Below are 16133 nucleotides of genomic sequence, written 5' to 3'. Positions count from 1 at the left end.
AACACAATAAACGTGAAAACAGCCACCAATGAACGAGTCCGTAAAGTTGTACAACTAAATGCCATTATAATCAGTAATATTAAGATAAGTGTCACAAATCTGTGCATCTGAATTGTGGAGCCCCAGGAGGAGCTCTGTGTGCTGCGCTCTTACACCAAACACAGGGCTGTAACGCACAACCTGGAGGCTGGGGGGAGGGCTGGGGGCTTTAAAGTCCTTCTTAGAGTTTTCCAGTCTATAGTGGACAACCCAAAAACACACACAAATTATTAACGTTTTTTTGTACTGTTGTAACCATTAAACAATCTCCCCTTCAGTTCAACCTTCTAAGTGGAGACACATTGTTGATGTTACCATTATAAAATAGCTTGCATTTAAGTACTGGCAAAGCTCGATGTAATTTTCACAACGTTGTTGTTAGCAGCTGCTGAAAGTAACTAGAAGTTACTTTAATGTAACTTAGTTACTTGCCTAATCAAGTAGTCAGTAATCTAACCGAGTTACTTTTTTGAAGAGTAATCAGTAATCCGATTAAAGTAACTTTTTCAAACTAACTATGCCATCACTGATTGCAAGTATGGCTGCAACTAATGAATTTTTGTAATAGATTGTTTTGTTACAGTTGACACATTATAAAGGTTTATTATTACCGATTTAATCCTTTTTTATACAATATAAGAAATTCATTAAAAAACTTCAGTTTTAAGTGAAACATTACAGACAAACATGTTTTTATCATTAATGTAAAATTTATTTTTTTTTTTTGCAGTTTTAGCATAAGTACTCTTCTGAATATGTTGATTTTCAGTAAATTGTCTTTTTATCAGTTTCTATACATCAATTAAAAATGAATGAATCGCTAAATTAGTTGGTTATTTCAATAACTTAATAGTTTCCGCCCGAATCGAAAGTACTCATTTCTAGTAATTGTAACGATTATGGCTCACAGCCAATGAAAGCCCAAAGAAGCATTTTTCAGCATTTTTTTATATTCCATAAGATTAATAAAATAAGAATTTTGAATGCATAAATGTTATAGCTATATTATGTCCTACAAAATCATGGGAAAGGCTTCTGACATGATTGTCCAGCAGAACCAAACATGCTTAATGGAAAGCTAAGTGGTAGAAAAAAATGCACAGGCAACAGAAATAAAGAAAAGAGAGCCTCCAAACACAAATATCCCAATGAAATGGGCAACAATTGTCACATTATTCTAGATAAGCCATGCCTGAACCAATAATACCATCAGAAGTGCCTTGCCAGAGAAAAAGGATTCGACTGTCCCTCAATGGCATGATCTAAACCTGGGGATGCAAGTTTTAGATGCATCCCCACTCTAACACAGCTGAATAAAATGACTGTGTTAGGGCACAGTTTCTTGAGGTTTATTGTGATTCACAATATTATCTAATCCAAAGTCAGAGCAGCCAGAGCCAGAGCCTTTTAGAGAGCTTTATTCTTCCCTCTGCTGGCAAGCTTTATGGGGATGTTCATGCTGCAAAATATACTAATACCTGGTTTAAGCTCCATAATGGGGGTATACAAGATATGTCATAAATGCATCGTACCCTTAAATCCATGAATCTGGCCTGCCCTTATACAGGTCACGTGACACAAGGCCACTTGGCAAATCATGGGTGAAACACCTTGAGGTGTTTTGCGAAAGGGGCTATTGATACAGCAAGTTATGCAAAAGTAGCACTGACGAAGTACAGAGTGTATATATTATAATGGATATTTTTCAGTATACCCACATTTCTGTATCAAAGATACAGAAATGGTCTTAGGAATTATCCTCATTTTCTAAAATACTGAATTTCGGGTTTTCATCAGATGTAAATTATAATGTACAGAAAGAAATCTTTAAAATTAGGAATATAATCGACCAATATTTATTTTATTATTAATGTCATTTTTTTTTCTTAAGGGGGGAGCAGTGTTTGTTTGATCATGTCACAATGACAGGGCTGCAGCATAGGATTGTGGGGAGTTTAACTGAAGCCATGCTGAAGTCAGCAATGTGGTCATTCATTTTAGTATGGTGAAAGCGTCGGGAAATTATATATCCAATATTATTTGCATAATATTGGATATTGATACCGGTCCAAATTTTCATATCAGTGCATCACTATTTGAAATGTAATCACCCTATGATTACATTTCTGTCATTTTTTCCACTTTCTGATTTGAATTAGTGACTCAGCTTAACTCAGTTAATTTCTCTTTTTATTGTTTCAATACAAGAACTAAAACAAGTTATTAAAACAGGACCACATGTTGCAGTTTAGGTGTCCTATTGGCATTTGCAAAGGAACATGAAATGCCTGCCGCATGTGCTGCTGGTCATGTGTCACTCTGGGGCTGGGAAGCTGCATGGATGCTGCTAAGTTACCAGCCAACTGAGGTCCAAGAACCGCCTGAAGCCTGTTACAGCCGGCTAATGCATTCTCTCCACCTCCCCCTCCACTTGTGTTCTCTCTCCCTCTCTGTCTCTCGCTCTCTTTCATGCTCTTCCTCCCCATCTTTCCCATCCGTTCTTTCCTAAGCTCTCTCCTTTTTCCATGAGCTGCTGCCCTCTCCATCGCCAAACCTTCCCCCTCCCCCGCGTCTCTCAAGTGCTAACCACTCTCCTACAGCAAGCTCTTTCCCTACTGCTTGCACTTACATACACACGCACTCGCAGAAACTGTGGCAGCAACCACAACAGTGTGCAACCACCCCCACACTCCAGCAAGGCTGTGTGCAAGTGCCTCTGGCTTGCCCTGACCCACATCTTGATATAGCCCTAAGTATGCTTACAGCTAAGTCCTGAAGACACTCCTGCCACTCTTAGCCTAATCAGGCCTGACCTGCTGTCGGCGCACAGGGCAGATAGACAGGCCAGGCTAGACTGACCATTATCATGTTGAAAGCCTTTCAAACTGCTGTAGGAACCGCCTAAAATCCACCTTCCCCCACTGCACCACTGATTGCAGGTTTCTAAGCAGAGAGGCACATGTTCTACCTCAGATAGTTAAACATTACACAAATGCCTGGTATCTGTGCCATGAAACACAAGATTTTTTTATTATTATCTTAAGCCAATACATCTGCTATGTTAGTTAAATGTGCATACATGTAAGTTGAGGAAATAGGTTAAAGGGCAGTAAAAACAAGGTGGGCTGAGAATATGACAGGGCCGGTTGGTGATAATCCAGGTGTCAACCTCTGCAGTGTTCGGTCAGCTTGTTCTAAAGGTCTAATGTCCTTTTACAGTTATTCAAAGTACCAGAGAGACGAGAACTTCCATGCTCCCCAACCTGTTGCTGAAAATTGCTGGTCAGCTGGCTGAAAGAAAGCTTAAATACTTTTCCCTAAGTAAGACCAAAAATATGGCTGCTTGAAAATGTAGGATTTCCGCAGTTTACTTTTTTTTGTTAGCCTGCTTACTACTAGTCAAGCAATTCTTTGTTTAACTACTTTTCTTCTCCAGGCAATTCCACTAATCTTATTAATGCTTTCTTCCTACAGAAACTCCTAGGGCTGAAAAGATTCCTCGAGCGATTCAAGTTTCTCGATTATTAAGATTCCTCGAGGAAAATTTATCTGCCTTGATGCTTCGTTAAGTTATGTTTTATTATTTAGCGCACCGTGTTCGGCTGGGTTATTATTTGCGTTGCGTGGAGCTCTCACTTCCGTCTGAGTTGTTGATGGAAGCTAAGCGTTAGCAGCATAACGTCCGGTTTTCAAGTTCGGCTTTAGAAGATTTTATTGATTCATGATAATCTCTGGGTCTTCTTCGTTTTTCGGGGGACCAATAAGCATCCTTAAAATAACTGGCGCGATGCCTGGAGTACGGCAGCTTTCTCCTCCCGGAGCTGCTTCCTGGTGGCTGATGTTCAAAGCGAACAGCGGGGAAGAGTGCTGCAGGTGTCTTTATACAGGTGAGCGGATAGACTGAACACCGCGGGCGGCTGCGCATTATATTATTAAAGTAAGTGTAGCTTTACGGACGAACCAGAAAATGTATTTCATATCATCCAGCTCTCAACAAATGGGTGGCAGAGCTTATTGTGGCGGTACATAGCTGGTAGATGTGTTTTTGTATGTGACGAACAAAGGTGTCAAAACCCGTCACTAATGTGGACACAAAAGCTCTAAATGTTTGGGAAAGGTCAGAGTTCATTTGTTAAACTCACTGAAGATGAATACATAAACAAAAAGCTGAAGTATAGACATTTTTTATAAGCGCATTTGTGAGCATGCCTCTTTATTATTGAATTGAATATAATTTCAGATTTTTGTATAACTTTTCTTCAGGTTAACTTGGAAAGTGAGCTATTATTGTTACAAGTTAACTTTCTAAACTACAGAAAAGTTATTGTTAGGAAAGCTCAAATGTGAAAAATTGGACTGACGTTGATATGCAATAGTAATACTGCTGTTATGTTAGATTTACCAATGTTTTACTTTATCTTTTTTTAATCGGATTACTTGATTAATTGTAAGGATAATCAATAGAATACTCAATTACTAAAATAGTCGTTTACAACAACCCTAAAAAGTATCCTTTACGTCTTCCTTTAGCTGCTAACTCTGAGCGGGCTTCTGCTGAAGATTACTTCCTGTCAAAACAGAATTGTTACTTTTGACTTTTGCCACTTGCTTAATTAGGAGGACTGCTGCCTAAACAGTGGCTAAGTGTAAATCGATAGGTTTTGTTACACGGATAACTTTTAACAAATTTGACATGCGTATCTAGCAGCTGACTGCAGGCCAATTTGCTGAATAGATCACCAGACAAACTAATATCTTCTTGCTATGCCATATTTCTCAAAAAGAAAAATAACTATAAAGGGACAATATCAACAAAAAACACTTGAACAAAACAAATAAAAATTGCAGAAAACTTTGACTTGTGCTGAAATATGCGTATCAAAATCGAAATAAATGTGTCATTATGTTCTGTTATATACATGATGTTGGCAGCAATAGGACTAAGTGTTGCTTTGCTGTTTAAAATAAAATATAAGATTGTTACACATTTTTGTTTTAAATTTGTGGAAATACTTTGAACCTATGGTATTTCATTAGAGGCTATCAAAACTTTAACTCATACCTGGCCAAATCTAGCCCAGAGAGAACCACATAACGGCTACGGACAGATCCATAAAAACCAATTTAAAATATTACCTTCTCCTCTTTGCATTCGATAGCTGTTGGTTTCCTGTTTTCGTGCCCCTTCTTCTGACTGGAATCAAACCAAGAACAGCTGGATTTGTCCTGCTGCCTGAAAGCGTCCTCCAGCTGGGGGAGCAGATCAGGCAGGAGGTCAGGAGCATCCAGGGCTTCCAAGTCTCCATCCTGGGCCTCTGAAGGCATAATATTGTCTCCAAAAGCTTGGTACCCATTAGTGTTAATAACCCCGCAACTGATCTGCTGCTCAGAGGGTAGGTGGTTTGTCATGCTTGGATAGCAACTCACTGACTCGCCGAACAGCTCTGATGATTTGCAGACTGCATGGGTTTCTCTAGAACAGCGTAAGGCTCTGAAGGGACACTCGTCTGCCTGGCTAACCGTTGTTCCAGAGTGCAGCTGACTCACATGTGCTGTGGTCTGGAACTGGCATGCTGTCCCAGGCAGCCTAGGCACTGTAGTAGTAATTGGTGTAGTAGTGATGGGCCTACATGAAGACTGCTGACTGAGACTGGGTATTTCTGGCTCTCCAGGGTAGGCAGGGAACTCCGTCGCTTGGTAAGCATGAGCTGAACTGACAGAGCATGCAGGCAAGGAGTGTACTGCAGATGATGGATGTATGGGGAATGAAAGGTGAGAGTCCTCGAGTCCTGATCCGGAGAAGGCTGGACCTCCCCTGACCAGCTGGTAGCTCCCCTGCTGCTGACGTGTTTGCAAGCAGGCCCCACTCAAAGAGGCATTCTGCCGTTCCAAAAAAGGCTTACATGGAAGACTCCTGGAATGAAACTGGGATTCTCTTACAGGTAGTTGATGCGGAGAATGGTGTATCTGCTGCTGGCTGCTGGACTGACCTCCCTGGAGAAAGGAGAATGTGGGATGATGCTGCTGTTGCTGCAGGCAAACACTGGCTGTGGTAATCTGTTGATGCTGGTTTAGCAGCTGTTGCTGATGACTGTGCTGTCGTTGGAGCTGTTGTTGTCGCATTCTCTGTTGCTGCTCAGCTTGATGAGCGGAACGGTGCTGCTGCTGAGTATGTTGTCTGCCATGAAGTTGCTGGTTGTGCAGTTGCTGATGACAAAGTTGTTGTTGTTGTTGTTGCTGCTGCTGCGATACATGGTGAAACATGTTCCCATTTTGGTCTTGGTTGCCCCACATTGGGCTTCCAGTACTGCAGAACAGCCCGTTGGGTTGAGGTACTTGGCTAATGGTGGCACTATGGTACTGGCCATGTTGCTCAGGACCCACATCGCACCCTGTGCTTCGAGAACCAGAAAATACCTGCCCCAGGGGATTCTCTGCCTTAATGCCAGTATAATGAACCATGGGCTGGTTATAACTGGGCACAGCTTGTTGGGAAGAGACTGGTGGCATCATTTCTTGGTGCTTCCCCGGACCAAGTGCCTCTACTTGAAGGGGTTCAAAACCAGCACTGAGATTGAGCTCATCCACAAGCGACGGTGCTGAATGGAAACCACCTTCATCCAGCCCATCCAAACCCCCGACAAAGAGGTTGGGATCGTCAAAAAAGTCCATGACTGAAATCAGAGGGCACCTCTGGATCAAAGATGGTCCCAATGAGTCAGTCTTCACAGTTAGAGCATCTCCATTATGTGGTGTTCCTGTCAAAAAGACAAAAAAATATTTAAAAGAAGCAATTTCTTTGTGATATATATTTATTGAAAATGATGGTTTGCATCAATGGAGCAAAGCAGCTGGTGTAAACCATTCACCAGCAGGTGCCTCTTCCTGTACCCCCAACCCTTTCACAAAAACACACACCGATATGCACAAACATGCACTCACGTCAACCCCCCACCTATGAAAGGCTTGAAGCTGCCTGCTCTGCTACTGCAGAATGTGTGGGAGGTGCAGACAGCTGATAGAATTTCAGCAGCAAAGGGCAGAGGCTGAAGAGGCCCTCTAAGCACATGCATGCGAGTGCTCTGCAACCACAGACCAGCGGAAGATGACAGAAGCTTTCCCAGGTCAGTCATTACGTGCTGACTTGCACTCTGAAGCCCAAACACAGACATATTCCCTTTAAATGTTGAACATGAAGCTTCAAGAATGGCTTTGTTCAAATATATTAAAGGTTTAAATTAAATTAAACATAAAAAGCTTTTAGTCATATTACAACAGCAACACAGAAAGTTATTTGGTTTTTTTTTTACCTATAAAAACCTAGAAAGCATGCCATGCTTTTGCAATCAGTGCTTTTCATGCAGTTGATTTGAAAAGGCCTCAGAGGTCTGTCAGAGAACAACAACAAACAGCATCATGGAGACCAAGGAGCACACAGGAGAGATAGGTGGATGGAGCAAAAACAGGCCAACCACAGAGGACACAAATATACTCAACGTTGCAGTGAAAACTTATGTCAAAATATTGCTATGTTAGAATGGACCAGTCACTGACCAGACCTAAATCTAATTGAGAACATGTAGAAAACTTGAACACAGGTTTTCATAGGTGTAGATAATCTACTGACAATCAGATTTTGAGCCACTTTGCAAATAAAATAGGGAATAAAAATTTCAGTCTCTAGATATGTGAAGCGGGTGGAAATATAAATAATATGCTACAAAATTAGTGGTAGCCTTCTTGTAAAAATGACAGGCCTTTTTTTTACTCCATTGACAAAAGCCATCCATGATGCACAGAAGGCAAAAATCACTAATGAAAGTAAATTTTTTTGTTTGTTTTTGTGGAAGAGCAGGTCTGTTTTTAATTTCCCTGCTATTTGCTAATGGTTTTCTTTGTACTATCAGTTATCAAACAGGTGGTGTGTCACCAGCTCAAAAGATACAGATGCAAAAATGTTCAGTTCCAGTTAGAGGTTTACACTAATCCTGAACATGAATGTCAACAATTCTAGCTTTTATTGATTTACTTTAACTGCTAATGTAGTTCTTCTTACAGGGTTAAATAATGCATTGCTACTTATTAAAACAAACAAACAAAAAAAAACAACCCTTCATATATATCCACAAATTTTGAGACACGTTCCTTAACAGATTTTAAAGAAACCACTTGCTTTTCGGGCTGAAAATTTGACCTCTAACAACAGTAATGATAGACATTATTTAAACTGGGTTGTAGATTAAGCATAGACAACAATTTGTCAACAGGATTGAGGTGTGGAACATTTCAGAAGCTCTTTATTCATTTCAGAAGCAGTGTCAGTATGTGTTTGGGTTCATCATCCTGTTGGAACTCCGAACTCTAAGAAGAATTTGGAGGTATTCCTTCTAATTCTTTTATCCATGTTTTGCAATGCATGTGTAGTGCCACTTGTTGCAGGAAAAACCCTCACCAAGAACGTGCCACCAACAAGCTTGACAGTTAGTTGAGTGTGGTTAGGTTTGAAAATCTCAACTTTGGTCCTTCAAACACACTTCTTGTTATTGTGGCTAAATATCTAAATCTTTGCCTTGTCTTAACTGTAAAACGTACTACAGAAAGCATATAGTACAAACTTGTGAAGTGGTTGTTTTGGAGCAGGCAAGTTTTTCGTGGTCAACACCCTTCCTGTCTACGTTGATGTACAACAGTGGTTAAACAGTTTATAATGGGCTTCAGTCCTTGCTGGTTACTGGCTTAGTCTTCAATATCCTGATCATTATTATTGTTTTATCCAGGAGTGGCATTTTGGGTTAAATGGATAAATTTGGATATAATGGGTTGCTCAACAAAAAAAATAATTTCAACCAAACTTGCATTGTTCACCAATCTAGTTTGCGGACTATGCTTCGTAGCCAGGCGTGTGCCAGAAAACCTTTCAATTTAGTTGAAAATTTACCATAAATATTCAGCCAAGATTATGCCAGAAACATTCTAATGATAACAAAAAGAGTGTAAATGGGGTGCAAGGAAGCTTAAAGAAATATTATTGAGCGTTATGTATAAATTTAATTCCATTTGAACCAAAGAGAAAATAAAATCCCCCAAAAAATGTATGAGCACACTTAAGTAACTTTCTTCTGGAAACCACTGAAGTTATGTGTTCTATAATCATTTAACCCTAGAAAAAGAGCAGTATAAATTCAAAATTAAAGTCCAATATTAATAATAACTAATGACTATATGTAAAACCGTTAAATGAAACTATACATAAACATTTTAAAATGTATAGTTATCCAGCTGTAAAATCAGATTTAAAAAAAACCCATCACAGATATTTCAGGTTGAGTCTTTTTCTTACTATGCTAGACACTGTTAACAGTTTTATCCTTTTTGCATTATGTATTTCTATATTTCAAAGCATGGATGGAAAGCGATTAAATAGAGAATAGGTCTAAATCTGGATTGACATGTCACATGGTTGAAATAAAATCTGAATTTTCCAAGATAACTGCAATCAGTCTTTGAAATATCACAGGATAATTACCGGTAATCAAAATCAATTTAACATACTGCTAGTAAGCATGCCCCATGACTAGATTAATGGAAAGTAGTTCTTGCCTTCTAGGACGTTTGTGTCCTGCTCTAAAAACCCACCAAAAAACTGTAAATCTCTACTTTGTACAGTCAGTAGCTCATCATATACAAAGCATTTTTCATTTATTAAGAAAAATAAACATCCCCAAAATTTATTTTTTTTAATAATTTGCATGGTCAACATTAACCTTAACTTTATCTTTGTTAGAGAAATGTACTTTAGGTCTAGTTTTCCACTCAGATTTTTTTATGAGTAATTTAATTTACTTAAAACATTTTAGATCTGAGTAGAAACCAACTATACATTTAGGGACATGAGTAAGTCTTAAAGGAAATATGTTTACTTTCAAAGTGGAATGTCACACAAAATAGGCTCAACATCACATTCACCTTCGACTACAGACTGGCAGCAAACATGAAGTCATCAATAGAGATTCAATATGTGTGCCCTTTTGACCGCAACCCTAAAGAAGTTAATTAGCACTAGCAAAATAGATTATCCCACACTGGAAAGTATTTCCAGATAATTTTTTTTTTTTGAAAAAATATTTTGGTCAGTCTCTCAAGCATCATCAATATTCTAATAGAAAAGTCCATGAAGGAGAGAAAACAGCTTAAGATAGATTTATCAGACAATATCTAGTATAAAGACTTGCTTCAATCTCATACACTTGTCATTATTCAGTTTGATCAAAAAGACACAATAAGGAGAGAAATAAGAAAAAAATACAAATATGAAAAAGGCACAGCACCATGCAAACGTATTCATACTTCTTGAGTTTTTTATCATTTTGGCATGTACTGTGAACCATTATGATTATAGAGTTCTATGTAATAAAGTAGTTAATAGTGGACAATTGTCATAATAAAGGAACGCTATGCTTTACTCTGAAGACCATCAACTAAATTTAGTAAAACCAGCTGTCTTGAGTAGTTATGTAATTAGTAGAACAGACTCCACCTGTGTGTAATTTACTTTCTGTATAAATGCAGCTGTCCAGTGAAGGCTTCCTAAGCTTGTTAGATAACATTTGTGAACAAACAGCATCATGAAGGTCAAGAAACAAAGCAAACATCTTGGGGATAAAGTTTGGGAGAATTTCTAAAACAATATGAATTTTTAAGATTATCTTTTGATATGGAGGCACTGCCAGGCTGCCAAAAATCCAGCCTGCAGTTTGAAAACGTGGAAGAAGGTCAGACAGAAACTGAACTTTTTGGCTTATATGCCAATGTCATGGCTGGTGGAAAACTAATGCAGCATGTCTCCATAAAACTGTGTCTGCTGCAGGAGCTTCAATGATTTCTCAAACATGAAAGAAGAATAAAAGTAACAATCCAGGTATGTTTTTCATGAGGTAACAACATTTTAACATGAGATGCCACTCAAAGATGTGGATTTTATATAATTATCCCATTTTTAACCAGGGATGTACATCAAACCAAAAGTATTGTGAACCAAATTACTGTTCACAGTACATTTACATAAGAACCGCCAGGTCTGCAACAAATGTTAGCTAAAATTTTAAAGAGAATGCATTCAAGCTCTTTATTGCTGATGTATAAAATGACACTTGTCGTTTAAAGCAGCATATGTTTTAGAAGGTAAAATGGTGGTAAGGTTATAAAGTCATTAAAGTACAAGTAGAATGTCTCAATGTCTAAAAAGCATATTTCAGCCAGTATCAACTTTTCAGTAAAACCTTGTTGTTGAGATGGCAATTATAAGTTGCATTAGAATGTTTTTTTACAGGAACTGGAAAAACTGATTATCTGGAGTTCGGCATTCGCTATGGAACCAAATCGGAAAGAAACTTTAGTTATCGCAACATTTACCAATATTATCACATATGCCATGTCTATGTTTGTGCCCTAAACCTTCAAATGGCATGAAAATTTTTGTAAGGTATGGTAACTTTGAGTCTTTGCTCCAGGAAGATTCTGGGAGGGTATTTTCCTAATTAATAATTACAAACAAAGCAGCAAAATGAATATGACAAACTATCACGGCATGTCACAAACTGTACCTAAAAGTATTAATGTTTTCATTAAACCCAGCCAAACTAATAAAAGTAAATCTCTAGAATAACAATGTAACACACTACTAATGTCATATTGCCCATGAACTCAGACTAAAACTAATATGTCTGCTCATTACTGAATTAAACGCCTCCCAGCTGGCTTCAGACACAGACTCTGTTCCTCCTTGTGGGTTTCCAGCTGTTTCCTTCATAATCATGACGTCCACGCACGTGCAGTTCGTGTAGCACATCAACAGAAATTTGACCCCTTAAAAACTGAGCCCTGAAACAGCAAGTAAACCTAAAGGACTACAATGGCAACTTCTGCGCGAGTCAATCCGTTTAAACTGCGACTTTGGGAATATAATCCTGGGATTAACGAGTGCAGAGCTGGCCATTTAAAAAATAAAATAAAGTATGCAGAAAAATCGTTGCTCCAGAAAGTAAAGTTTAATTTAGAAACTTTTGTACCCCTATGTAAAAGTACAAACAAGTCCCATTTCGTAACCTCTTTTAAATTATTTATTTTCAGCTACACCGAAACAAACCAGACCTGCACTCTGGGGTGAGCAGCATCCATTTGAAATTCCTGCAGAAATGGCTTCAGCGCCTGTGAGCTCGCTGTTTGATGAGCCAATGAAGCGGCAATGTGTTGCGCTACTTTTAAAGCACAACCGAGCAAAAACGACACGCGATGCACGTGGGATATTGGCTTTAAACAATGTAAACTCTCAGCTCCGAGCTGTCCGGAGGGGGGCGTCACACGTGGTCAAACCTTCACTTTGGATTCACAAGGTGTCGTGACGTTTTTCCACGGAGGACATAGTGGAGGAGGGGGAGAGGAGGTGCTGGTGGAGGCCGAAGATGGATGGAGAGGTCGTCCGTGATGGTGCCTGAGATAATAACTAGTTTGACTTTCGTTTCCATTGAATTGTTAAACTATCGACGTTTAAATCCTGCTTGCATTTACATAACGTTCACATTCTGACTCAACCCGGTTGGTCGCTGTCAGTTCAGGACCACCACCAGAACCACCAAGACAGAAGAACTACTTTAAAGGCTTATTTTTGGTTACCAGACAAACTCTTTAAGTCAGGCTTGTTTATTCGAGTTAGTCTAAAGGTGAACTTTTAAGTTTCGGCTGCTCGACGGTGTCGTGTCTAGCAGGAGGATACACGCTCAGATAGGCGGTGTGTCATCAGACAGCTGAGCCGACCCTCACCAACTGACTGTCCGATATTTGACAGCTCCGAGCCTGAATGAAACAGAACCGTTCGAGTCCAAATTCTGCCTGCCACAAGAATGAAAAACAGGTGTTATTTCTTACCTGGATGTAACCCCTAAAGCGCAACTCCAGGCGTCAGTGTTGGCAGAGTGTTATCGGGCGAAGTTGGAGCTGTGTTGTTAGTTGTACTCCTGCTGGCGACCACGGCGCAGCGGCTCTGGTGCTGCTGACGTGACGGCGATAACAGCGCATTTGCATATTAGTGACTCTCTCTCTGATTGGACAGGCTGCAACCTGCTAAAGTAACCCAGTTTAAAGTAAAATATAGCTCCGATTTCCTGCGTATGTGTACCAAGGCGAACTGTGCGCACTCGGCTGCCCCACTGAGATCGGCTGATTAAATCATGTTATCAGCTGTATACTCACTCTGTTGACAGAGTGCATAAGATGGCCGCGTCTATGCCACAGCCAATCCGGAGAGGTTTTACTTTCGCACATGGACCGGAGTGGCTTCTAACTGCGAACGTGACAGAAGTGAAACCCACGATCCTCACTGTGGGTACATGCTGACCTCTAGTGGTGTTCACATGAATGTTGACAATAAACACACGGCTGTGTACACAAATATGGATGTCAAAAATGCAACATCTTAAAAAGCACACTGAAAGTTTTCACATATTTCAGCTGGATTTTTTTTGTGATTTTTCATGAATCACTTATATTAATTTTGAAACGGAAGCAAAATCACACGATAAAAAAAATCCAAATTCTGCTATCATGGTGAGAGAATATCTCCAGGATTTTGTCCAGTGTTAGCTTTCCTCCACTAATTCCATGTCAGGCTCATCTAATCGGAGCATTTCTCGTGTTTGCTGCTTTAATGCAATTGTTTATGGCCCACTTTACATGGCTTTCCTTTAGCAGTCTTCCATGGAGGCCAGATTTGTTGACTGCTTCGCTAACAGATTCTTCCCCTGAGTTGTGAGTTATAAATAGCTAGATATTTATGGTTTTTAACTGACAAAATGTAAGAAAGTTTGGGGTGTATTAATACTTTTGCATGGCCCACCAAGTATAGTGCTATGGAAAAGTAATTCTGTGTGTTTTGGCATTAGTAAACACTAACAGATTTGTCAGATTTCAAGATGGATTCCTAATTATGAAGTTAATATAAGTTCCAATGTGTTCAACCAGATTGTTAGCTTGACAACTTCTTTACCATAGTTACGAGCCACAGTTGTCTGTAATTATGTTTATGCCCCTCTTTGACCTTTTCCATCTGATTTGTTTTGCTGCTCTGCTCGCCTCATCTCAAATGAGGCAAGCATTTGAGATGTAGTACAGGGCATCAGTACTACATCCAATCTAAACTCCCATTACTTTAAGTTTCCTAAACAACTTCTCTCCTTCTGACTGCCTTGCCTAGTTGAAAGCTGTGTTGATTTTGGTTTTGAAAAAATGGTGATACCAGCAGATGCTAGGTCTTCTCAAACTATTACTGTTGTGAAAATTTTGCACTAGACCTTAAGCAACTTAACATTGTTTGCTTTTCTCATGACTCTTTCTCCAGATTCTAAGAGCTTGTTTTCCTAATTAAATTCTAAATTTCCGTTTGATAAATATATCAAGCTGTTTGGATACAGTCAGGTAGATCACAAAGTGCTTTGCTGAAGTCAAAAACAAAAGGACAGTCATGTCACTTTAAAATGGTCACACAAAGTAAAGACTGAAAAAAAGTAATTATATTAATGATAAAACAAAGAGAGAAATCAATCACATGGGAGGAGGAACTGTGGAAACACTCAGATCAAGGAACTACACTATCAAGTTTCAAAACTTTGCGCATTCATTTAATTAAGAAGATGTGAGTTGGCTGACTTTTCCCTGGACATTTAGTAGAAGAATCAACGCAGGTAGTAGATGCTCAGGTACCACGACCATTTCCAGGATGGAAAGGGCTGCAGTAAGTCTTGGGTCTTTATACATTACAGTGACGTTAAACAAGATTAAAATGGTGCTTTTATTTCACAGTTATTTACTGCCCTAAATAGATACATCACTGATACATTGCATAGTGTGTCCTAAATAGATACTCTACTGACGCACGTCATTATCTATTGGAATTATCTGGGCAACATTCTGAACAATAAATATGCATTGAGAAAACCATTTTCTCTCCCAGTGTCCGAGCATAGGCACAGATAAACCAAACAGTGTCTTATCTGCACTGTTTGATTTAAAAGAATGCCCTGTTCTGTCATGTCTGATCCACATTGCTATATTTCTCTAAAACTCTGAGCCACAGTTACATTTTTTTAATTGTTCACACCATCTATATATGGATGAATATACATTGAATAACACTGAAAAGTCAATTTAATAAGTGAAAAACTTAGATATGTTTTCAAGCCTTTATTTCTGCTTAAGGATGTTCGGCTTCCAGCTAATGAAAATAACATTTAGGATTAGAGTATCTCATTATGATGCCAATAAATTTAGAGAGAAATGTGGACTAAACAATACTTTTTCTGGTACATTAGTTTTGACATCAATTGGGTAATTATGATACATAACCATAGTAACAAGATATTTTTTTTACAAGGAACAGCTGATAGGCATCTCAAAACCTAAAACAATATCTGAACAAAGACCCTAAATCCAAGAAGAGTTAAAAAGAAGACTTCATAGATGCAGAACAGGAAGAGAAGAGAGAGAAACAGGAAGTTCAAACTGTCTTCCATCAGTCACAATGGGCAAGAATCATGTCCCTGACTCAAACATTTTTGCCTGGCCTTCTGACCATACCACCAAAAATTTTAAGTGTGGCAGAAACAAATGAGGTGGATTAGCAGTGCTTTCTAACAGCTGATGGATTTAATCCAGAATGTGTTACTGTGAAATATTTTCTCTGCTGCCTGGAAATTGAGCTGTTAGCATGTCATGACATTCAAGAGACTTTCATGAAGCAACAGTCTTCAGTCAAGAGGCTTCTTCAGATTTGCAGCAAGACTGACTGCTACTGGAGATTCTTCTATCCCACAGAATCACCATCCAGAACAACTCTGAATATAGGAGAGAGTGAGGCACAACATTCAAGTTCTCTTGGGATATATATATATATATATATATATATATATATATATATATATACACACACACACCTAATTTCTAAGTCTTCTAGATTTTTTAGATCACCCATAGGTTTACCTTTTCCAAAACTTGAAAGGTCAGTGCCAGATACGTCTAGTGGACACCATGAATAAGGTTAAATT

General features: G+C 38.9%; 1 protein-coding gene across 5 annotated transcripts in view; it reads right to left on the bottom strand.

Moving 5' to 3' along the window:
- The window catches only part of chd9 (chromodomain helicase DNA binding protein 9), an 86977-nt gene extending 73733 nt beyond the window's left edge, over positions 1-13244 (bottom strand). For all 5 annotated transcript variants that reach the window (XM_044102526.1, XM_044102535.1, XM_044102550.1 and 2 more), the window contains exons 1-2: positions 12964-13244; positions 5176-6797 (exon numbers count right to left, since the gene is read on the bottom strand). In XM_044102526.1, coding sequence (XP_043958461.1) covers positions 5176-6711 — 1536 coding nt within the window. In that variant the 5' untranslated portion in view covers positions 6712-6797; positions 12964-13244. The remainder of the gene's footprint in view (positions 1-5175; positions 6798-12963) is intronic.
- Between the last annotated feature and the right edge of the window lie 2889 nt (positions 13245-16133).

Source organism: Gambusia affinis, linkage group LG02 (assembly GCF_019740435.1).
Source record: "Gambusia affinis linkage group LG02, SWU_Gaff_1.0, whole genome shotgun sequence".
NCBI lineage: Eukaryota > Metazoa > Chordata > Actinopteri > Cyprinodontiformes > Poeciliidae > Gambusia > Gambusia affinis.
This window is presented reverse-complemented; position numbering and strand designations above follow the sequence as displayed.